At 42.1% G+C, this 24,434-nt stretch overlaps 2 protein-coding genes across 3 annotated transcripts in view; both read right to left on the reverse strand.

Annotated features, from left to right (window-relative positions):
* The window catches only part of ARNTL2 (aryl hydrocarbon receptor nuclear translocator like 2), a 102,690-nt gene extending 90,543 nt beyond the window's left edge, over positions 1-12,147 (reverse strand). Inside the window, exon 1 of the mRNA XM_032347592.1 lies at positions 11,865-12,147. Coding sequence (XP_032203483.1) covers positions 11,865-11,895 — 31 coding nt within the window. The 5' untranslated portion in view covers positions 11,896-12,147. The remainder of the gene's footprint in view (positions 1-11,864) is intronic.
* Positions 12,148-19,031: 6,884 nt separating this feature from the next.
* The window catches only part of STK38L (serine/threonine kinase 38 like), an 86,334-nt gene continuing 80,931 nt past the window's right edge, over positions 19,032-24,434 (reverse strand). For both annotated transcript variants that reach the window (XM_032347597.1, XM_032347596.1), the window contains 2 exons: positions 21,962-22,053; positions 19,032-21,856 (listed from right to left, as the gene is read on the reverse strand). In XM_032347597.1, the coding sequence (XP_032203488.1) occupies positions 21,729-21,856; positions 21,962-22,053 (220 nt within the window). In that variant the 3' untranslated portion in view covers positions 19,032-21,728. The remainder of the gene's footprint in view (positions 21,857-21,961; positions 22,054-24,434) is intronic.

Below are 24,434 nucleotides of genomic sequence, written 5' to 3' on the forward strand. Positions count from 1 at the left end.
CAATCTAACTTTACTCATACAGGAACTAGAAAAAAGAAGAACAAACAAAGCCCAAAATAGTAGAAGGAAGAAAACAATAAAGATCAGAGCAGAAAATATGAAATAGGGACTGAAAAAAACCAAAATCCAACAACAACAATAGAAAAGATCAATGAAACCAAGAGTTTGTTGTTTGAAAAGTGATAACCATTAGCCAGACTCATCAAGAAAAAAAGAGAGGACTCAAAATCAGAAAAGAAAGAGGAGAGGTAACAACTAACCCCACAGAAACATAATTATGAGACTACCATGAAAAATGATATGCCAACAAATCAGACAACTAAAAGAAATGAATAAATTCCTAACACATAAAATCATGTAAAACTGAATCAGGAAGAAAGAGAAAATTTGAACAGACCAATTAGTAGTAATGAAAAGGAATCAGTAATCAAAAACAAAACAAAACAAAACCTAAGACTCCAAAGTCCAGGATCCAAATTCTTCATAGGTGAATTCTACCAAAATTTTAAAAAGAGAGGGGCATCTGGATGGCTCAGCTGGTGGTTAAGCCTGACTCTTGGTTTTGGCTCAGGTCATGATCTCAGTGTCATTAGATCGAGCCCTACTTTGGTCTCCATGCTCAGCACAGCATCTTCTTGAGATTCCCTTTCTCTCTTCCCCTGCCCCTCCCCCTGCTCATGCTCTTCTCTCTCTAATGAAATAAAATAAATAAATAAAATCTTCAAAAAATTCCTGTCTCAAACTGTTCTAAAAAATTAAAGAAGGAAGGGCGCCTTGGTGGCTCAGTGGGTTAAAGCCTCTGACTTCGGCTCAGGTCATGATCCCAGGGTACTGGGATCAAGCCCCGCATCAGGTTCTCTGCTCAGCAGGGAGCCTGCTTCCCCCTCTCTCTCTGCCTGCCTCTCTGCCTACTTGTGACCTCTGTCTGTGAAATAAATAAATAAATAAATCTTTAAAAAAAAATTAAAGAAGGAATGCTTCTAAATTCATTCTACAAGGCCAGCCATACCTTGATACTAAAACTAGAAAAAGACACTATAAAAAAAGAAAACTACAGACCGATATCTCTGATGAGCATAGATGTAAAAATTCCCAACAAAATATTAGCAAACCAAATTTAAGAATACATTAAAAGGATCACTCATCATGATCAAGTGGGATTTATTTCAGGGATGCAAGGATGGTTCAATATCTACAAACCAATCAATATGATATACTACACTAACAATTAAGAATAAAAACTATATGAACATTGCAATGGATGTAGAAAAAACATTTGACAAAATCCAACATAATTGATGAGGGAAAAAAACCCTCAAAAAAAAAAACCCTCAAAAAAGGGTTCCTCCTTATGGGAGGAACATACCTCAATATAATAAAGTCCTCATATGGCAAACCCACAGTTAATATACTTAATGGTGAAAAGCTAACAGCTTATTCTCTAAGAAAGGGACTAACACAAGGATGTCCACTCTCACCACTTTTTATTCCACACAGTACTGGAAGTCTTAGCCACAGCAGTCAAAGAAAAGGAATAAAAAACATCCAAATAGGTAAGGAAGAAATAAACTGTCATTGTTTGCAGATGACATGATTCTACATATAGGAAGCCCTAAAAACTCTACCAATAAACTATTAGAACTAACAAAGTTAGTAAAGTTGCAGGATACAAAATTAATACATAGAAATCTGGTGCATTTTTATACCCTAACAACAAACTAGCTGAAAGAGAAATTAAGAGAACAATCACATTTATCACTACATCTAAATTAATTAATTAATTTTAAAAATACCTAGGAATAAATTTAACCAGGGGTATGAAAGACCTATACTTTGAAAACTTATAAAACACTGATGAAAGAAACTAAAGAGGGCACAAATAAATAGAAAGTTACACCATGCTCCTGGATTGGAAGAATTAATATTGTTAAAATGTCTATATTACCCAAGGCAATCTACAGATTCAATGCAATCCCTATCAAAATACCAACAGCATTTCTCACAGAACTAGACTAAATAATGCTAAAATTTGGGTAGAACCACAAAAGATCCTGAATAACCAAAGGAATCTTTAGAAAGAAAAGCAAAACTAGGGTCACCTGGGTGGCTCAGTGGGTTAAGCCTCTGTCTTCAGCTCAGGTCATGGTCTCAGGGTCCTGGAATCGAGCCCCGCATCGGGCTCTCTGCTCAGCGGGCAGCCTGCTTACCCCACCCCCCGCCATGTGCCTCTCTGCCTACTTGTGATCTCTGTCTGCCAAATAAATAAATAAAATCTTTTAAAAACATTTAAAAAAATAAAAAGCTTTGGGGCACCTGGGTGGCTCAGGGGGTTAAAGCCTCTGCCTTCGGCTCAGGTCATGATCCCAGGGGCCTGGGATCGAGCCCGGCATCGGACTTTCTGCTCAGCAGGGAGCCTGCTTCCTCCTCTCTCTGCCTGCCTCTCTGCCTACTTGTGATCTCTGTCTGTCAAATAAATAAAAAATAAAATCTTTAAAAAAAATAAAAAATAAAATAAAATAAAAAGCTTTAACACAGAAAATAACAACAAAATGAAGGACAGCCTCCTGAACAAAAGAAGGTATTTGCAAATGATATATCCAAGGACAGGTTAATACCCAAATTTATAAAGAACTTCTACAACTCAACACCAACAAAACAAATTATCTGATTTTTAACATGGGGTAGAGGACCCAAACAGACATTTTTCCAGAGAAGACATACAGATGGCTAACACACATGAAAAGGTGTTCACTAATCACTAGGGAAGTGCCAACTAAAACCATAATGAAATATCACCTTCAAACCAGTGGGAATGGCTAGTATCAAAAAGACAAGAAATGAGAGGCACTGGTGAGGATGCAGAGAAAAGGGAACCTTGTACAGTATTTGGGGGAATGTAAATCTGGCTCAGCCATGAGGGAAAACAGTATGCAGGTTTCTCAAAAAAAGAAAAAGAAAAATGCCATAAATCTATTAATTCCACTTCTGGGTATTTGCCCAGAAAATGAAAACACTACAGCTGACCCTTGAAAAACACAGTGATTAGGGGCTTGGCCACCTACACAGTCAAAAATCCATGTACAACTTGTGACTCCACAATACAACTACTAACACCCTACTGTTGACTAGGAAGGCTTAACCATAATCTACATACCTGATTAACACAGATTCTGTATGTTATATTTATCATATACTGTATTCTTAAAGTCAGCTGGAGAAAAGAAAATCATGAGAAAATACATTCTGTACTACATTTATTTTTTAAAAAAGTACTACTGTACTATATTTATTTTTTTTTAATCTGTGTTAAAAGTTAAGTGTCTGCTTTCATCTCAGGTTAAGTGTCTGCTAATAAAGTTATTTTAAAACCTCTTGATACATGATTTGTCCTCAGTGCCTTCTACAGTTTGAAGTATGAACTTGAACAGCACCCCCACCCCCGGCCAAGTCCAGGCGGCTTTGCTACAACCAAACACAAGTCCCAGAGGTAGCTATGATTCTTGCTGAAAGAAACTGATGAGCCAAAAGGGCTAGTTGAACTCAGGCTGAAAACTAAGGAAAAGGAGAACTGTCCTAAGAAGCCACTAGCAGCGGGATGCATGGAAAATTGGGTTTGGTCTCTTTTTTTCTAGGTCAGTGTGGTTGTCTGGATAAATCTTACAGAAGAGATGGCCTACTAAAAGCAAGATTGTTGGTCTCCCGGGCAGTGCAAACACAGCCCATCTGGGCCACCTCATAACTCAGGACATCTGATCCTCCAACCAGGGAGCTGGGAAGAAACACATGCAGAGCTGGAAACGGTGTTCCACATTTCACCCTTTTCTCCAGATCTTTGACAGAACAAGTATTAATCTTCACAATTATGTATTCATTTAAATATCAAGATCTACTTTATAAAGGGTTCAATTTCAATTCTATCTACTGCACATTGATCTTTTAAAATCTGTATTTCTGTAAAATACACATGGCTCTGGGACTATCCTAGCTCAACTATCCTAGTTCATTCTTTCTATATTCTTCTCTCCTAGGAAAAATGGTGAAGAGGTACTTTAATGTATCTAGAACTTATGCTTTTTTTTAAATACATTTTTTTAAGATTTTATTTATTTATTCATATGAGAGAGAGGGAGAGAGAGAGAAAGAGAGAAAGTTTGAGGGAGAAACAGGCTCCCCGCAGAGCAGAAAGCCCAATGGGGGTCTTGATCCCAGGACCCCAGGATCATGACCTGAGCAGAAGGCAGACACCAAACCGATGGAGCCACCCAGGCACCCCTAGAGCTCTGCTTCTAAGTATCTTCTAAACCCGAGGTCGTCCGCACTGTACCTGAATCAAAATAAGAACACCTTCTGAGGTTATCACACATGGGTGTTTCCATGAGTATTCTTTTTTGGTTCACAAACCTTCACTAAGTGATTATGTTGGAAGTCCAGGCTGAGGGTGTCTTTCGGCGTGGACCCACGGAATGGCACGGGAAGGGTCTGAGAGCGTGCCTGGAGCACACGTCCATCCTGAGGGTGTATCAGCGCTGGGGACAGTGGAACAACGCAGGAAAGGGCATCAGAAGCCCGGAGACCTCCTTCCCAGCAGGTTGTAATGAGAACAAATGAAACCAAACTTATGATGCTTTTCAGATGAATGTAAAAATGGATCTAAAGACAGAAGCAGCTCCTTTTACAAGGAAGGAAAGATGAAAGAGAGAAAGAAGTAGTCCAGAAGGATTTGGAGTAAAGGCTAAGACCTAAGAGCCACAAACCTGGCAGGAACCCAGACCTCTGTCTTTTGTTTTGTTTGGTTTGGTTTTGTTTTTTTTAAAGATTTTATTTATTTATTGGACAGACAGAGATCACAAGTAGGCAGAGAGGCAGGCGGGGTGCGGGGAGTGCTGAGCAGAGAGCCTGATGCGGGGCTTGACCCCAGGATGCTGGGATCATGACCTGAGCCGAAGGCAGAGGCTTTAACCCACTGAGCCACCCAGGGACCTGTTCTTTATTTTTTTATTTTTATTTTTTTTCAAATCTGATTAGAAATGTGCCACAGTTCTTCTTTGGAGGTGACACAGAAGCTCTGTTGCTGACCAGGGGCCAAAAAGAAGATGCATGGATCTTTCCTTCTGGAGGGGAGGCAAATCATTGCTTGTATAGGGCTTTCTGGGTCCACAGTCTGTGCTGCACCGCAGGCATGGCAGGGGAAACCCCCCACAACACTAACAGCACAACTTCACTGGTCAATTCCTTTCCCACTTTTCCTATCCAATGCAAAAAACAAACAAACAAGCAAAAAACAAACAAACAAAACTACCAGCAGTTCTTCCAAGCATGTCACTGATGACTTTCCATACCCATGTCTGTGCTCTGTCCTCAAAGACCCTCTTCTTCACTGCCTCCCTTAGAGCTCTCTATGTATCGATACTAAAGTTGACACCTTCTCTGCAAGTGAGTCCCTGCTCCCCAAACTAGACAGAATTTCTCCTAGCTTTGGGTGGGGAGGCTCACTCCTAACAGTTAAACTATAGATCGTACTAGGTTCTATCTTGTCTTACACATATTTTGACTAATTTTGACCTATTTATAAACTCCTGCATCTTTTTTCTGGCTTTTTCCATTTCTCCATCTCTGCTTGCTTAGTAGAGTAGCATGTATTTAATGGATAGTTTATGAATGAACCAGACTTGTTCATACCTTAGACCAACCGTTGATTTAAAATCAACTGAGGGGCGCCTGGGTGGCTCAGTGGGTTAAGCCGCTGCCTTCAGCTCAGGTCATGATCTCGGGGTCCTGGGATCGAGTCCCGCATCGGGCTCTCTGCCCGGCAGGGAGCCTGCCTCCTCCTCTCTCTCTCTCTCTGCCTGCCTCTCTGCTTACTTGTGATCTCTCTCTGTCAAATAAATAAATAAAATCTTAAATAAATAAATAAATAAATAAAATCAACTGGGGCCCTGCCTTCGGCTCAGGTCATGATCCCTGATGCCAGGGTCCTGGCATTGAGCCCTGCATTGGGCCACCTGCTCAGTGGGAAGCCAGCTTCTCCATCTCCCACGCCCCCTGCTTGTGTTCCCTCTCTGTGTCTTTCTGTGTCATATAAATAAATAAAAATCTTTAAAAATATAAAAAATAAAATCAACAAACCTTCATTAGGCATTCATAGGTACAAGGACTTGAAGATTGTAAAGATGAGTAAGAACTCTGCTCTCCTACAATGGGGATAGAGCTAAGAAACCTACCTAAATGACTTGTGACAAGAGGGCCAAGTGTTTTAATGGGTGCGTGCACACACACATACACACACACACACACACACACACACAGTGAAAATAGAAGGGAAGAAGCATTTCTGTTGGGGAAGGAGAGGTTCTGGGAAGGCTTCATGAAAAGAAGGGAAAATTCACCTACTATGTATCAGATTTCACTAAACAGTTTGTAATCATCTCATTTAATTCCCATATAAGCCTCCAATTTAGGCATTTTTTACTACCATTTTAAGGACAAGGAAATTGGGGTTCAGAGCAGTTTAAATAATTTGGCCAAGGTCACATAGCTATAAATAATGAAACTGGCGATCACATTCCCAGTGGCCTGATTCTAAAGCTCATGATCATTTTCCTACACAGGCAAGTAAACATATAGTGACACCTGAGCTCAGCCTTCAAGACTACAGAAGACTTCTACAGCTTATCTGGAGGGAGGGCAGGAGGATTCCAGGAGTAGCCAAAAGCCGGAGCAACGCCTGAAGGTAGCAAAGTTTCAAACATATGGGGAAAGGCAGATTCCCTCACATAACAGACTATAGGACATACAAGGGAGACAAAATGGAGATGTTTGGGAAGAGAAAGCCAGTGGATGATTTTCCATATTCCCTATGATACATCTGGAACATACGGTAAAGTATAATTTCTTATCTACTTAAAAAATAAATATTATAAGCAAAAAATTTTCTTTATAAGTAAAACATTTTGAATGCATTGGCAATTACTGTTTTATGGCAATAATCTTGACCTTCAATAATAAATATCCTGTAATGCAAATCATGTTGACTGGAAGAGTAATTCTTTCCACATTTCCTTCTCCTCCAGCTTTTGATTTTATCTCTCTGTAAAGATATTATTTAGAGATTTAAACCACAAGATTAAAGACTAGAGAAACAAAATGCCAATAACGTACTTGAATAAATGACAAACTTCCTATCATGCTAAACAACATTTAAATATTTTTTAAGATATTATTTATTTATTTATTAGACAGGCAGAGATAAAAAGTAGGCAGAGAGACAGAAAGAGAGAGGGGGAAACAGGCTCCCCGCTGAGCAGAGAGCCTGACACAGGACTCGATCCCAGGACCCTGGGATCATGATCTGAGCTGAAGGCAGAAGCTTAACCCACTGAGCCACCCAGGCACCCCCATGTAGATATTTTCAAATAAGAGTTTTAATATTATAAAACTGGACTGATTTAAATATTTTAAGAAATTTTTTTAAAAACTGGGCTGGGAGATGGGAAGAGGGAGAGGGAGAGAGAGAATCTTTTTTTTTTTTTTTTAAGATTTTATTTATTTATTTGACAGAGATCGCAAGTAGGCAGAGAGGCAGGCAGAGAGAGAGGGGGGGAAGCAGGCTCCTGCTGAGCAGAGAGCCCGATGTGGGGCTCGATCCCAGGACCCTGAGATCATGACCCGAGTTGAAGGCAGAGGCTTTAACCCACTGAGCCACCCAGGCACCCTGAGAGAGAGAATCTTAAGCAGGCTCCATACCCAGGGCAGGACCCCAAACAGGGCTGGACCTCACAACCCTGAGATGATGACCTGAGCTGAAATCTAGAGTAGGATGCTTAACTGACTGAGCCACCCGGGTGCCCCTTAAAATATTTTAAATTTAAAAATTGGGGGTGAGAAGATATTATAGCCTAAGTGTTATGATTTAGATAGTATGTGTGAGGGACAAGTAAAGAGACTTCACATAAGAGCAGAAAATGGGGGCGGGGGGGGGGAAGTTAAGTGCTCCATAAATTGTTGGTAAATATCCCAAACTACTACAAGCTACTGCAGAGAATATCTTCCACCTGTAGTCCCAGCACCAATAAGAGTTTAAACTGTAGCTTCTAAGTTCTCACAGCCTCCTGCCACAGGGAAGGAGGGAGGCACTGGGTGAGGCAGGTGGGGTACAGAAGGGCTGAGATTTGGGGTGGGAGAAGCCACTCCAGGGAGCAGACCCACAGAAACCAGGACAGGAAATCACTGTCTCACAGAGCAGGCAGATGTCTCATCTCCTACACGGCACCTGGTCACTGAGTCCCCAGGAATACTGATGACCGTCCTGATGCTGACTCATGACCCAGATCCCAGGCACCTGCATCACTCAGCTGCCATGGTGGGAAACCGGAGGTCTTCAACTCAACGGGACAACTGAAATCGGGGCTACTAGGATGAGGTGTTACTACCTTATTGATGATTTCCTGAGCATTATGTAAAGGGTAGGATTTCAAAAGGATGCGATAATCAATGTTGACAACACAGAAAGAAGTCATGCTTTTTAGAACTAGGGAGTCTTGCCACAAGGAAAAAGGTCAAGTGAAAGGTACTTACTATACTCACTATACTCATATTTTGGCTTCCCCTATGTATTTAATTTAATTTATTTATTTTGAGAGAGAAAGAGAGAGAATCTCAAACGGATTCGCCCCTGAGCATGGAGCCCTATGGGGAGCTCAGTGTCGGGTCCCGGAGATCATGACCTGAGCCAGAATCAAGTCAGACACTTGACCAACTGTGGACCCACGTGCCACTCCCTATATATTGTAAACATTAAATTACGTAAACTTTAATGGGCTGGCAGTCCCTCCGCTCCCTCTCTTCTCCCACCTCCATCCAGCCTCTTTCCCCTTCCCCCACTCACTCTTCTTCCCCCACCAACCCCTTGCCTTGCCCTTCTCTCTTTTTCCTTCCCCTTCCCTTTAACCCCTTCCGCATCTCCCCATCTCTTTCCCTCATTTTCCACCTTCCTTCCATCTTGCTCTTTTACTCTCTCTCCCCTCTTCGTTCTTTACTCCGCCCCTCGTCTCCCTCTTCCCTCTCCCTCCCCTTCCCAAGCCCCCACTGCCTTCCCAAACCCGTGAGCAGCAGTTTCAGTCCGTCCTGGTTTATGCTGAATAATGCATCTCAGGCTGAGACTTTGCCTAAGGATCCCGGCCAGGAGCAGTAGCTTATGTAAAGTTGATTGGCACATGATTTTTTTACTTCTGAGTCACAAAAGTGAATTTAAGCCACTATAGTTGCAGAACTACACCTCAGAAAGAGTGGTCTGAGAACCTCGCAGGTGGAAACACGCTACAGGAAGGAAAGGGAAGGGGAGAAAGCAGCCCCCCAAATGCCAAGACCCAAACCATCTCTGGCAGTCAGTCCCGAGAATGCACTGCTCCTGCAAGACAGCCTTTCCCTGATTCCAAGGATTCTGGAATCATTTACCGGGAGGATACCCAGTCACTTGGCAGCTTGCTCAATCTTAGTGTTTACCATAAGCCTGTCAAAAAATTGAACCGGCAATTACGTGAGGCACCAGCTGATTTTGATCGCTATTCTCACAATCAGCCCTGAAGTTATTCTCAGCTGTGTAACCACCATGAGGTGGGTGGGGGTAGGTTCTCCCCACCACCACTTTTAGATTTGTATTTTATTACCAGGGTCTTAATGTCAAACAGCCTAGGGGAAAGAAATCTTCAGGGATTTTGTGTAAGGAAAACATGGCCATAGATTCTGATATAGAGACCTGTTTTGTTGTGTTTTTCCCACTGGGGATAGGGGAACTTGTAACCACATATATTTTTTCACCCTTTAGGTAAAGGGGGTGTCTGAAGGTGTGCGTGTTGCTCCTTAGCGCCACCTAGTGAGACAGGAAAGGAAGGAAATCAGCAAGGCCAGTAGCCACAGATTTTCCACTGCAATTTTTCACTCCGGCTTTGTAACTGTTGGCCAGCCTACCACCACCTACATCACAGGGCTTCTGTGACACTAAGGATGATATCCCTTATGAAATGCTTGGTACGTAATAGGACCTCAAGAAATGCTGGCTCTCCCAGGCCCCACTGAAACTTTGCTACTTTTATCTAAGAAGGATTCATTTTAATCATTCCCAACTTCACATGTGGTAGTCAGCTAAATAGCAATAAACGATTTGTTTGAAAACCTTAAAGTCCATAAGGCTTACGTGGTGAAAGTCACTCTGAGTCGGTCCATTTCCATATTTCTCTTTTTTTCAAGATTTTACTTATTTGACAGAGAGAGACCACAGACAGGCAGAGTGGCAGGCAGAGGGACAGGGAGAAGCAGACCTCCCACTGAGCAGGGAGCAGGAGGCAAGGCTAGATCCCAGGACCCTGGAATCATGACCTGAGCAGAACGCAGCAGCTTAACCGACTGAGCCACCCAAATGTCCCTCATGTTTCTCGTTTTTCAGTAGAGTCCAAACATTCTTTGAGTTTGGCCAATTTTTGACTTGTGTGGGATAACATTTTAATGAACCAGACAAGCCTCATTAATTTCACAAAGCAAGTGGGAGCGGCAAGTTAATAACTGTATTAAGCTAATGTTTATAGAGCATTTGCGATTTCTCCAGTAGTGGACTATGCACTTTATTTGTACTTAAATGCATTTATATCTCGTTTAATCCTAACAATCCTATAAGACAGATACTATAATTATCCCCACTTTACAGATGAAGAAACTAAGGCTAAGGTAAATAAACCCAGCAACACGTCTGAGTTTAACACCATACATACTGCCCTCTCTTTGCAAAACAGAGCCTATTCACATCTTTCTATCATCCAGAAAACGTGCGTATATTCAAATGATGAAATTTGGAAATCTCTCCCGATCCAAGTTCCCATAACTGTATTAGATTTTCAAAAGCACCTCTTCTCATTGCTGTATTTCGGAGAATCAAAACTCCTCATCCTATTCCAAAAGGCAAGCGCGGATTTAATCAATAGCTTTCCTGAAATTCGTCCAGTCTTCCTTCAATTATTTCTTTTTTTCCTGCCTCCCTTTTGACTTAACAGATATTTTATAACCGCCCCATGATTGCGACTAGTCCCCTGGAAGAGACAACAGAATGTCGCCAGTGTTTTTGCTCGAGAGAGGAACAAGACAAAGCAACGCTTCCGACTCAATTCACAAAAAGTCCACTAAAATATAAAACATCCCCCTGATGGCTTTCCTAAAACAGTAACGGTAAACGACGAGAGCCTCCTCTCGCCCACGGAGGGCTGTTGCGGTGCAATCTGGGGTTTTCGAGTGAGAGGTGCGGCGGACCTGCGTCCACGCGCTCCCGCGCCCGCCTGCCCGCCCCACGACCCGGCCGTTTGGAAAACGGGTTACGGAGACTTGAGTATTTCCAGTACGCAGGCTACCGCTGGCAGAACCCGGGTTCCTTCCACGGCTGATGACAACTGCTTCACACAGAAGAGGAAATCTAAGAAGTCCACAAAACAGACCCTGCAGACGACGAAGTGGGATCCCAGGGGTCGGCCGAGGGCGGCTGCTCGCCGTTTCAAGGGGGCTGGTCCCTCGCCAGCTCACCTTCGCCAAAAGGTCCAGCCGGGGCCAAGAAATGAGGCTGCGGGCCACAGGAAAGCCGGCTGCGAGCCCGGGGACTCCCCGCCTCCCTCTCCCCCGCAGGACCGCGTGGCGCCGCGCACCACCTGTGCCCCCCGGCGACGACCTCGGTCCGGGAGCCAATCGGAGGCTGTGCGGGGTGGGGGGGAGGAGAGCCCTCCGCACGCTGTGCCCGCCTCGCGGGCCGCTCGCCCCCAGCCCGGCCCGGGATGCTCCCGCGCGCGCGGCCCCGCTCCCCACCTGGAGCCTCCCGCCCGCAGCCTCACCTCTAGCCGCAGCCTCCTGTTCCGCCGCCATCGCAGGAGCCACCCGGCCCGCTCTGCAGCCCCGGGGCTGGCGGCATCGAGAGCTCCGGGCCCGCCCTGCGCCGGCCCGGGAGCGGGAACGCGGGCGCCGGAGGAGCTGGGCCGCGCGTCTCGACGGTCACCCCCGCGGCCCCTGGACGCGCAGCCGGCGCCGACTCGCAGCCCGGCCGCCCGGGACCGCAGAGCCAGCGGCCTGGGACTGGCCTGCCGCGGGGCTCCCAGCCGGAGAAAGGCACCCGGCGCGGGGCGGAGTCACGGCGGCCCCGCCCCCGACCCCTGCGGCTGGAGGCACCGCGGGGAACGGCGGGCGAGGCAGCACCTTGAGGCTTTCCGGAAAGCGGCTTTTAAAACAGGTTTCCACATCCCTTTAAGGATTCGTTGTGTACGTGTTCCGTGGGTTGGAGTTGTTTCCCTTGCGGGGAAAGGTAAAGGATGAATGGAGATGTTGCAAGGTGGGGGCGCTGGGGGAGGGAGGAGCTGGAAGAGAAACTTCGCGGGTCCACAGAAGGGCGAGGGAACGGCTTCGCTGCAGAGACAGGGGGGCGAAGTGACAGAGAGGGGGTCACTGAGGAAGCTGTTTTGGCTCCTGCAACCGTTGGGTAAATCCAGAAGCAACATCCTTTGGGGATCATTACACACACACACACACCACCACCACCACCACCCCCCGTGCGGAATAAGCGGCTTCTCTCCCCGCCCACTGGTCCCTAGCCCCGTTCCTTGCTTACAGTTTGGCCAGTAGACGAAGGTAGTGGAGGAAAGGAACACCAGAGAGAACACTAAATCTTTGCATCAGCTCGCCTAAATCTATTAATTTTCCTACCGTGACTCTTCGTTATAGCGTCTTAAACTAGCTACCCATGTGTTCCGAGGGCTATTTCGGGCCAAACCTGGGCAAGGGGATTGGAACAGCGTTCCTGGGCAGAGATAAGCATGTCCAGGGGAAACTGCTGCCCTCTGAAGTGGGGATGGCAATTTTACCAGCTGGAGGTGGAAGGAGGTGCTGAGAACTGTGGCTGCCCTCAGTAATGCACACCAAGGCACTTCCCTTTTCAACACTATTCTTGACACCTCTCGATCCCAGCTTTGACTTGGAGCTCTACCTGAAATCCACCAACACCAACTCCAGCGGCAGCTCAAAAATAAAAATTCCACAGACAGCCTGGCAACTAGTCTTTAATCGGGGGTAGGTTTCCCTGAATATGTCCAAACCTGGCTTTCCAGGTAAATGTGCACCGTTTGGGGATGGTTTACCAAGTGGGGAGGCATTCTAAGACCTCGGCATGTATTAAATGTCACCTTTCTGGTGAAGCAGCACCATGGTTAAAATGCAGAGTACACACTATGTATATATGTATAGGGGCTCAGAGATGAGCACTGGGGCCAGGATCACTTAGTGGGTGGGAGAAGCCAGACTGTAAAAACCAGATCTTCTTAGGCGTTCATACTACGGTATCCAATAAGCTTTCTGGTGAATCATTGCAGTCCTCATTTCTTAGAAATGATGATTCACTTCCACTCAAGCCTGAAAGCCAAAGAAAAGGAATCCAGTACCTAAATATTTGCATCAGCTCGCCTAAATCTATTAATTTTCCTACCGTGACTCTTCGTTATAGCGTCTTAAGCTAGCTACCCATGTGTTCTGAGGGCTAGTAATGCTCAAGGAGAAGAGGCCACAGGGTTCTCCTGGGGCAAGTCACTTTCATAGCTTAACATGCACTCCCCCTTAATGTTCAAGTTTAAATCTTACTTGCTACTTTTTCTTTATGCTCTGGAGCTTTCCGCTCTAGGACTCTTTTTTTTTTTTTTTTTTTAAGAGTAGTTATATTATGCCTAGTAGGATAAACCAGTATCCTGAGAGATGGATAGGAAGGTAATCTCTCATTTACAGGCAGTGATTTTCTAACATTTTCTCCTTGGGCAAAATGTAACAAGTGATTTGAAACATAACTTGCAGAACACATAATCTATTTCCTTCTGCTCAATACCCTTTTCTCACCAAAGGCCTAGGGACAGTGTTGCTCTTCAAGAATCATGGCTAATCCCAGGGTGATCTTAGTTTACTAATTTTTGCTTCACTGACAAGTACTTAGGCAAGAACAGTACTGGAATCAATATCCACTGCCTCAAAACTATAAATTCCTATACATGTCAACCTCCTGCTGAGATTGTAACAATGTAATTTGGTTTGAGGGTTCCTTAAGACCACTTGGATATTTTAGTTGGTGGGGGAGGGGGAATCCACCTACTTCAGAATGATACTGTTACAAATAGAAGATTTGAAGATACTGTTTCCAATGATGCATTAAAAAAAAAAAAACACCCCTCAGTGAGCTCCTGGCTGGAGAAAATAACTAAATTATTTATATTTAAAACTACCTTTTCTTCCCTGCCACTGTCCTTTTACCTCCACCGCCAGCATTCTATGGAGGGTCCATACTGGGGACTTGATTCTTGTTTTTGCTAAGCAGATTGATGAGTGGGAGCACAGCTGGGAGAAACAGAAAGGCCAAATGTGTTTAGAGTAGACGGACCTGTCGTAGGCGTCTGGTATGGGGAAGATCAGCTTGAGCTTGGCTTATGAAGGAGTGGAGAATGCAGAGAAGGTAAGTGCAGGAGCGTATACTCATGAGAGAGAGGAAAGAGGTGGTGGCAGCTGCCACAGGAAGTGGAAATTTGAGAAAGATCTTTTAAAAGGGTATTAAGGGAACTTCACTGGGTAATGCAAACCCTCTTACATTATTTCCCTGGAAAATAACAACTTTAGTAAAGCTACGTCCCTTTTCAATGCTTTTGGAGTTATGTTTTTATTAAAAATGAGAACATTTTGAGATCAGCTTTAGATGGAAGGTAGGGCTGCCCACCAAAAAAATGCAGTTATTTAATTCATTTGTTCACACGTATTTATAGAGTGCCTACCGTGTGCCAGGCGTTGCTGTAAGCATGGACTTGTACTTCACCTGCTGTGCCCCCATCACTTTATATAGATGTTCTCACAGCAGTTAATGGGGTGGGTATTATTTCGTTTGGGAAAAGTCCAGCCAGTGTCTTTTTTTTTTTTTTTTGAGTTTGTTTATTGTTTATTTGCCAGAGAGAGAGAGAGTACACACAAGCAGGCAGAGAGGCAGACAGAGGCAGGGAGAGGCAGGGAGAGAAGCGGGCTCCCTGCGGAGCAAGGAGCCCGATGCGGGACTCGATCCCAGGACCCCGGGATCATGACCTGAGCCGAAGGCAGCGGCTTAACCAACTGAGCCACCCAGGCATCCCCAGCCAGTGTCTTTTTCTGCTCAACTCTGCCATCCCCCAAGTTGGATGTTCATGATAATGTACAGAATTTCAGACTCACTCCTAGAGATTCTGAGTTAGTTCTCAGTCCCTACTTCAAACCAGCTAGTTAATTTTGAGACATTTTAAGTACTCTAGAAAATACTGCTTCAACTTGACAAAAATCAAGTTTCCTAAGCCTAGGTTGTTGTGGGGGTAGGCTGGGTATTTCTGCTAGCTAGAGGTCAGAAGTAGCCACAAACTGAAATTCTGAGAAAAATACAAAAAGGATCATAGGACAAGCCTGAGGGAATGGCTGTGCAGACATCTCTTTATATATGTAGTTACTGTTTAATGTTATTTTCCCCTTAGAGATGATGTTTGTGTGTGTGTTATAAGTGTCAAAAGCTGAAGTGATTTTTACTTTTGCGGGTTTGGGACACTCTTGAAACAAGTATGTATCCCAGGTCCTCTTGAGTCCTCCTCATATGTATGGAATTGGACAGGAGTGATCTTCAAGTTCTGTTCAAGTTTATCTCACCCAAGAGATCAAGAAAGGCAAAGGACAGTCTCCCTTTCATGTTATGGGTTTTGCCCTTTGGTAGAGCCTTAAAAGTCATCCTGTGTTGGAGTATCTGGGTGGCTCAGTCAGTTAAGCGTCCGACTCTTGGTTTCGGCTCAGGTCATGATCTCAGGGTTGTGAGATCAAGCCCCACATTGGGCTCTGCATTCAGTGGGGAGTCACTCGAGATTCTCCCTCTCCCTCTGCCCTACCTGTGCCCCCTACCCTGCATCTTCTGTCTCAAAATAAATAATCTTAAAAAAAAAAAAAGTCATCCTGTTTAAGGGTTTGATAAGGAATGTCTTAATATGAACTGTAGGGTAATTCCAAGATAAAATCGTGGTAGTTAGCACCTCGCCTGAGAAATGTTTGGATTTCTATTAGTCAAAGCCCATCTGCTCGTTAGACAAACAGTTGAGCCAATAATAATTAGGCAACCCCACTCCTGCCTGCATCTTGGGGAAATAAATCGATGAGGATCTCTATTGCTGGCATGATAGCAGTGTGGGGAGATGGACCAATGAGGCAATGATTAGGGGCTGGGAGGGATGGCAAAAGCACTAAACAGACCAAACCCTGGTCATTGGGCCATACATCTATTCTGTTTGTATGAGGTCCAGAGATACAACCCTACTTTTGGTTCTCCAAAGGACAAGAAAAGTAGGATTACAGTGGCTGGGCCATGGTTGGGCACAGTGGTACTTAGTACTCCTGCTTTCAGTAGGCCAGGAAAGACGTTAATGGATCAGGTTTCAGCTCAAACAGCAATGGGAGAACCAGCAAGAAAATCCAGGTATAGTGGCTTAAGGTAAGAACCATTGCTATAAAAATGTGTAGCACCCTTTTGATTACCTTGGAGCTTTTTAAAAGAACGCCAACTGGTCCTGGTATCAGGTGGCCATGTGCTTTAGATAAGCCTCCACCTAGCACCAGGGATGTGAATCCTGATTTTTATTTTTTTTAAAGATTTTTTTATTTATTTGTCAGAGAGAGAGAGAGGGAGAGAGAGCTAACACAGGCAGACAGAATGGCAGGCAGAGGCAGAGGGAGAAGCAGACTCCCCGCCGAGCAAGGAGCCCGATGTGGGACTCGATCCCAGGATGCTGGGATCATGACCTGAGCTGAAGGCAGCTGCTTAACCAACTGAGCCACCCAGGCGTCCCAAATCCTGATTTTTAAGTCTGTCCCAGGCCAGGTACTATTGTAAGAATGGATGTATGACATAATCATGGCCATTAAAATGGAGGTTACTTTACTTAGAATACTTCTAGAAGACATCTTCCTTGATCTTAAAAAAGAGGGTGCACAAGCACTAGTTTCTACGGACTTACATGTTGTAGAAAGACTTCATGCTTAGAGTCTCTGTAGCCATTGAGCCCCTCTGAAAAACAAGAGGAGGGACAAAGCTAACGCATGGAAGATATCAAAAGTAGTACAATGAAAGAACCTGTGTTCTTGATGTTGCTTTTGAGAAGTGAAGTTGACCACCCTGGAAGCTCACTATCTCGTGTCTTCATGTCCTATAAGATAATCATTTTCCTTATTGCCAAAGCCATCTTGACTTGGTGTCTTCTGATGCTTGCAGTCTAAAGTACCCAAAGTGACAAATCTGTCACTAGCTCCCCACGTATTTTTCTGAGGTCTAGAAGCACATGAGATAAGTTGTCACTGAAGCATGCTGTCTGATGTTGGGGGATACAGCAGCACTGGACTTGCGTTCAAGAGCAATTTATTACCTGTGTCTGGGTAAGTCACGCTCAGCCTCATGTTCATCATCTGTCAAATGAGGGTAATTATGTTTATTTCAGAGCAATAGTAATATCCGAAATGAATAATGTAAGTTAAAGCATTTTGTATACAAATAGAAGTTCTTTTTTATCAGAAGATGCTCTTGAAAGAAGATGCATTTAGTCTCTAAGTTTGCTCCAATGTCCCAATTTTCACAATCGGTGCTTTCACTGTTTTGTCTTAACAATGGCATTATTGAAACAATATAAGTCAGGAACAGTGAGGAGCACAATTAGGGTGAGCAGGATTCTGACTGGCCCCCTCTGCACTTGGTGGAAAGAGTAGCATGACTGCTTATCAGTGTCTTCCACGGGACAGAACATAATGGTACCTGTGTGCAAACCTAGGCCACTCGCATCACTAGTTTACATACTATTCTGAGGCATTTTAAATTTATTTTTGAGGTATTTTCAGTTTCTGTTTTCTTGAAAATTGATTTTGGCTTGGTGGGGTAGTTATATACAAACCTGTACAACTATCTTGATTATTTAAACATAATACAATTGAAACTTCAAATATTGTGTTCTTGATGTGATATTTAAGTGTGATGGTTGCATATATTTACAGAAGAGTCTTTCTTGAGTTTTGGATAACACCTGTCTCAAAACTTGAAAATAAAACCAAAACATCTCACCAACAGAAATATTATAAACATAGTTTTTATTCTTTTTCTTACCTTCAATGAAAAAGGCCTCATGTCACCAAAACATTTTTTTGAAACTCGGTAACTAAACATAGCACTTGACAGCCTGATGATCATTTTTCTAGACAACTGCTGAATAATTTATATTGCTTTTTTAAAAAAACTAAGAACTATTTTTATTACTTCATTTCTGCTTAAAGTGGCAATGTGCCCTCACATTTTTTCATAAAAATCTAAAATATATCTAGTAGTCCCAAGTGTTTCATATTTATGTTTGTTCTAAGTGTTTCATTAAAACTTTTTAGAAATAAGTGCACTTCTAAAGAGAAAATATATGTTAAATAAAGACGAGAAGAAATAGTCATGGTTATAGCAAAACAGTTGTTCTGAATATTCTGAAACTTAACACCTCAGAGCGAATGTGATTTAGTTGCTAGGGGACTTCTCTCCTGATTAAAATCTCAACTCATTAATTTATAGATCATCAAAAGATGGATAGCTGGTTCTTCTACAAGTAGATATGGTTTGATTGTCTAAAGGTTTTCTACAAAAAAAACCTCAAAAATTAATGAACTTAAAAAATTTTTACATTTACTGATTTACACAAAGATCTACAGATGTTTTAAAAACAGAAGTAGTATGATATGATAGAAATAAATGAAACCCTATCTTCAGACTTAGCAACCAAAGGAAGTTTGCAGTTTTCCACATGTTATTTTTCATTCAGCTATTAGCTTATTAAAATCAGCTATATATTTCATTCAGAAAAGGTTGTTTTATAAGAAATTCCTTGTTTTTAGATAGCACTATGCTTCAATAAATTTAAACTATGTTAGTAAGAAAAGCATAAAAGAAAAATAACATAACTTGCTTTAATACAAAGGTTTTTTTAATAAAAAAGGTGAAGTCTACATTAAATCAGGAAATCAATAAATCTGAATTATACAAGCTTTCTATATACTTAGAAAAACCAAAAACACACAGTTTATAATAAAACTCTTTAATTCAAAATAGAGTCTAATTTAAAGAAAATGTCATTATGCCCAGTTGATTAGATAGGGTTTTGTCATTTAAATTAAATGGTTCACCTGAAACATGGTAAGTGTATAATAGAGAAAATTCGATCTTGAGGGTACTTTGCAAGTTACCTAGCTAATTTGCATCATGACTCAAATTCTTAGCTTCCAAAGGGCAGACACAGTCTTTAATTGCTTTTAGATAGGCACTTAAGAAATGCTTATGACGAGGAGGAAACCCCAAAGATTGTGAATCACTCTGTTAACTCCAGAGAAAAATGAGACTCTTAACAAAGTCAACTTTCCAGAACTGCCCTTCCACTGCCAAGAAATCATAATTATTTCCAAGTTCTTCCTGCTAATAAAAATGAGGGAGATGGAAAACAACATGCTCTTCTCTTATTTGATTAAAAAGCAAACAGGTAATTCAGTTCAATTCTAGGAAACCCCCCTCCATGGTCAACTTGAATTATTAATGACATTTTTCTGTGCTAGAATAGTTACCATATTACAACTAGAAAATGATGCAGTTTCCTCCTGTCTTACTCATTCATTATTACACTAGCAAAACAGTCAGTCTTTTTTAAAAGGTGGGGGGATGCGGTGGGGTGAGAAAAATCTCATAAAACTGAGTAGCAGTTGCAGCTTTTTTTAAAGTTAGAGGGAGTTATAATTAGAAGAACCAGAGCTGGTCAAATTGAGATAACCCTAGAATTTTAATAGTTCTCTCTCCTAGATACTCAGCCACATGATCCAAATGAGAAAAATGGAGATGAACTATTAGATGAACATATAAGTACCAAACAAATACTAGAAAGAAAGAGTGGAAAGAAGAAGGAAAGAGAGAGAACGGGGGGAGAAAAGCCAACCAACCAACCAACGAACCAACCAGCATGGCCTTGTTGATATATTGTGGAGCTACCTAGCAGCAGCATTTATAAAAGCTTCTGTAGATTTGCATAATGATCCTGTGCAGTTCTTCCCCATTAAGAAGAACATAGCTACAAATAAACCATCACTTTTGATTTTGATCACAGATCATGGTTATAATTATATCAATTAACAGTTAAGACAAACATTAGGCCATTCTTTGATAAAGTATTGTTCCTTAACTAGTACTTACGAAGCCAAAACCTCAGAGAGTCATTTTAGAATAAAATGTTGAGCTAAAAAGCGTGACTTAATTCTTCAGGAAAGAGCTAGAGAATTTGATGCTGACATCATCTCCCCTCACAACCTCACCGGCGCCCCTCACCTCCCCCCCACCCTGCCTGCATTTACTTCCTTATTTCCACGTAGGTTAACCATAGTGATGTAGCTGAACATGAACAATATTGCCCTTGAATAAGCTGAGCACTATCAAAGATCTGTCATATCTGAATATGGCATTCCCACAGGAAAGGAAATTTCTCCTCAGTTGTGAACATCCACTCTGTTCAGGATCTTTGGTACATTTGGAGTGTAAGAAAATAATGGCACAATAATACAAGTACTATCAAAGGAAAGATTTTCACCAAACAAAAGAAAAGTTAACCAGCCATGATATGTAACAACTTTCTAGAAAACCAAAGTAGATAGCTCTTTGTTCTCTACAAGTCCATTTCCATGATCAGAAGTTTGACATTTAAAAAAATAGTTTAATAAAAATACACCAGTTCTACAAGCAGCCTTCATGGTCATTTCTTAAATTCAACTCACCATAATCAAATCAAAATAATGCCATGTCCTCTTGTTAAAAAAGAAGTCCTTTTGTCACAAGAAAAGCAACTTTACATTTTATATAATACAGTACATCTCCCTATGAGTATACAGACTACGTATATAAAGGTCATCAGTATTTCTGAATGCAAAGTAAATATATTAGTGGAGTGTTTGAGTGAAGGTGTTAAAGTTCCTCTTTAGTATAAACTTGTCACTCCCGACTGTGCAGTTTGTGAAATAACATGATGATAAATTCTATTTTTTAAATAACCAGTGTATTTCCTTTTTAAAACTTCTTAAAACCATTACAGAAATTGTCTTCATGTCTGTTCATTCTATAGCCGTCCAAACCAATAGGGCAAGTATTCTAACACCGACTATGGAAGATGGCTTTTTTTGATTATCTAGACCCATAAGATTTGCAGTAAAACAGCAATACTGCAGTGTAACCTACAGGTTAGCCTATGTTGCTTTAAATGATATGTTTCTCCTGAATTGATCAGAGGTGTTACAGTACAAAGCCACAGCACACACAGGCAGAATGGACCTTAATACGCGTGTAGGCAGTGCAGTTAAAAAGGGACGTACATTTCTTTTATTCCAGTACCTTCGTATAATAAAGTTAACACAAATAATAAAATATTAAAAAAAAAACAAAAAACCAAAAGCCAGCTGGCACTGCCAACCAATTCCTGTAGTAGTCTTAGAAATCCTAATCCTGTAGAATTTCCTCTTGTAGTCATAAGCACCACCGTCTTCGGGAGTATTTCAGTGTATTGGTATCTATGCCAAGCAAGCCTGGTGATGCAGCTACCTGAGTTCTCTTGGTTGTGGGCGAACGTGATCTTTATTCATAGTTTTCCAGCTTTCATGTAGGTGGGAATAGAGCCGCGCTGAGTCAACCCTTCAAACCTTTTATAGGTATAATTGAGAAAAACCCAGTCTTTGGATTTGTAGTCCGGTTCTGTGGTGTTTGGCACTAGGAAAGATGGGAAAATTAACCAAGAGCAAAGGAATTTCATTAGCGACCCTGTAGGCATCTTTACAGACTGTGAAGTGTTAGTTTTGTCATAGATTATCTTACCTGGTTGTAAAATATCAGATTCAGGAAAGTCATCGAAATTTGAAGTATCATCAATGCTTTTGATTTCTATAGGGATTGCTGCTGGCCTTTCCCTATAAAAAAAGGATCAAGTAGTAGCATGGCAATTTTCTTTAACTCTTTGTTTTCCAAAAATGGTTCTACTTGCAAATTCTGCTTCCTGTTCTACAGATAATAGAAGAGTCGAGAGAATTTATTGTGGACTTGAAAACTGCAAAGTGGATGTCATAGTTGAGTGTAATATTTTCTGAAAACATGACCATTTACTTGGAATTTTTATTTCTTTATACCCAGACTTTCTCATGCTGTTTTGTTTAAAGTGGAAAAATAAGAGTTAATGAAAGGGAATGTAGAACAGAAAAGATTTTGTTCAAACAATTTCATAATTGCATAATGTATGCTGGCTATTGTGTGTACTGGATTCTAGCTAAACAATTCAGGAAAGAATTCTTCTACTAAAGGATCCAGAGATTAAAAGTCATTTGGGGAATGTCTGGCTGGCTCAGTAGAGTGTGTGACTCTTGGCCTCAGGTTCATGAGTTCAAGCCCCACACTGGGTATAGAGATTACTTGAAAAAATAAAGATACTTGAAAAACAAAAAGCGCTTTGAGAAACTAAGGGGGGCAAAGGGACTACACATTTGCAATGAAATCTAAATCTAAAACTTTCTGCCATCTAAATGTTAAGGGAATCAGGGAGATAAGGTTAAAAAAATCAGTCATGAAACTATCTTACCATGCTAACAATGTTTAAAAATAGAAATAGTTAAAAGAAGCTATCCATTTTTATTGCTTCTATTTTTTTCAACAAATACTTAACTGGATGTATTAGGGGACAAGTGAACAAAGCCAGTTACCTAAAGTCCTAAGTATTCTTCGCAGAATCATTCCAATTTCTTTATACTTAATGTGATAACTTAATAAATGTATATTACTTTAGTGACAAGAACCAGAGACTCTGGTGTCGTTAACTAACAGCGTGACCTTAGGCAGGTGACTCCTTGCTCTGTGACTATTTCCTTACTATCAAAGCAAGAGATTGCACAAATGGGCTCTAAGCGTCCTTCCAACTGTGAAGCGGGGAATCCTCATTCTGTTCAGTGAGATGAGGTATACAGTGTAATGCAGTGTATCAGTTAAGAACCAGGACACCCAGGCATCCAATTCTAGTTAGAAATTCTAGCTGGAAAAAAAAAGAAAAAAAGAAAAAAGAAATTCTAGCTGGATTATTTACTGGCTGTGGCACTGCAGGCAAATTACTTCTCTGTGCTTTAGTTTCCTCATTCGTAAAAGAGACATCATAATGGTACCTATTTTATAAGGTTTATTATGAGGATAAGATAAAAAATGCACATAAAGTCCTCAGAACAGTGCTGGACATAACATTAAGTGGTCCAAACAAACGAGTTGTTATTACAGCAGGTCGAGTGCCTGGCACACTGTGGGAGTTCCCGTGAAGATGTGCCTGGAGCCAGTGACACATTAGGCTGTCTCGAAGGAGGGGCAGATGCTGGCCAGGCAGGGCAGGAATGCGGACAAGAAGGAGTGGAGAGAGAAGAGCATTTCAGGCAGAATGAAGAGCAAAGGGCAAAGCCCTGAGGGGAGAGGAGGAGAAGGACCCTCGGAGATGCCACTGGGACCCATGAGGCTAGAGCCACACCCCACAGTCCTGAAAGCAGTGCCTCGGCCTTAATTTTATTCTAAGCACAGAGGCACCTGGGTGGCTCAGTGGGTTAAAGCCTCTGCCTTCGGCTCAGGTCATGGTCCCAGGGTCCTGGAATCGAGCCCCGCATCGGGCTCTCTGCTCAGCAGGGAGCCTGCTTCCTCCTCTCTCTCTGCCTACTTGTGATCTCTGTCTGTCAAGTGGATAAATAAAATCTTTAAAAAAAAAAATTTTATTCTAAGCACAAAGGGGAGTTAGAAAAGGGTATGTTCAGTGTTATGTTTTGGAAGTCTCACTGTGTGGAGAGCAGCCCAGAACGACTGAAGGTACTTTGGCCACCAAGTGAATTAAAGGCCGATGCTTACAATTAACAACTGCAAGCAAATTCTTCAAAGTTACTTGCATCATTTCACTTTTCTCACAGTGTTTAAAAAAAGGGACTGTGTCTTCTTATAACTTCATAAAGAAGATGGTATATTAGAGAAAGGAGCAGTATATAGCATGACAGAATAGGACAAAAATGAGGGGTTATCGTGTGAAATAAAACTACATCCCTGTTGTGCAGACATCAGCTTGCATCCCGTAACTCTGAATATAAAAATCGAAACAGGTGCGCAGTAGGTGGTTTCCCCTTTACAGTGGGCATTCGCTAAAACCAGTCATTTAGCTATAGTCTCGCTTACGTAGTCCAGAGAACACTGGTTTAATAACACTGTACCAGCAATGAGTATTTAGCAGAGTCAGAGATAAACTGATTGCTAAACCTAGTAAAAACAAACAAACAAACATTTT

Source organism: Mustela erminea, chromosome 6 (assembly GCF_009829155.1).
Source record: "Mustela erminea isolate mMusErm1 chromosome 6, mMusErm1.Pri, whole genome shotgun sequence".
NCBI lineage: Eukaryota > Metazoa > Chordata > Mammalia > Carnivora > Mustelidae > Mustela > Mustela erminea.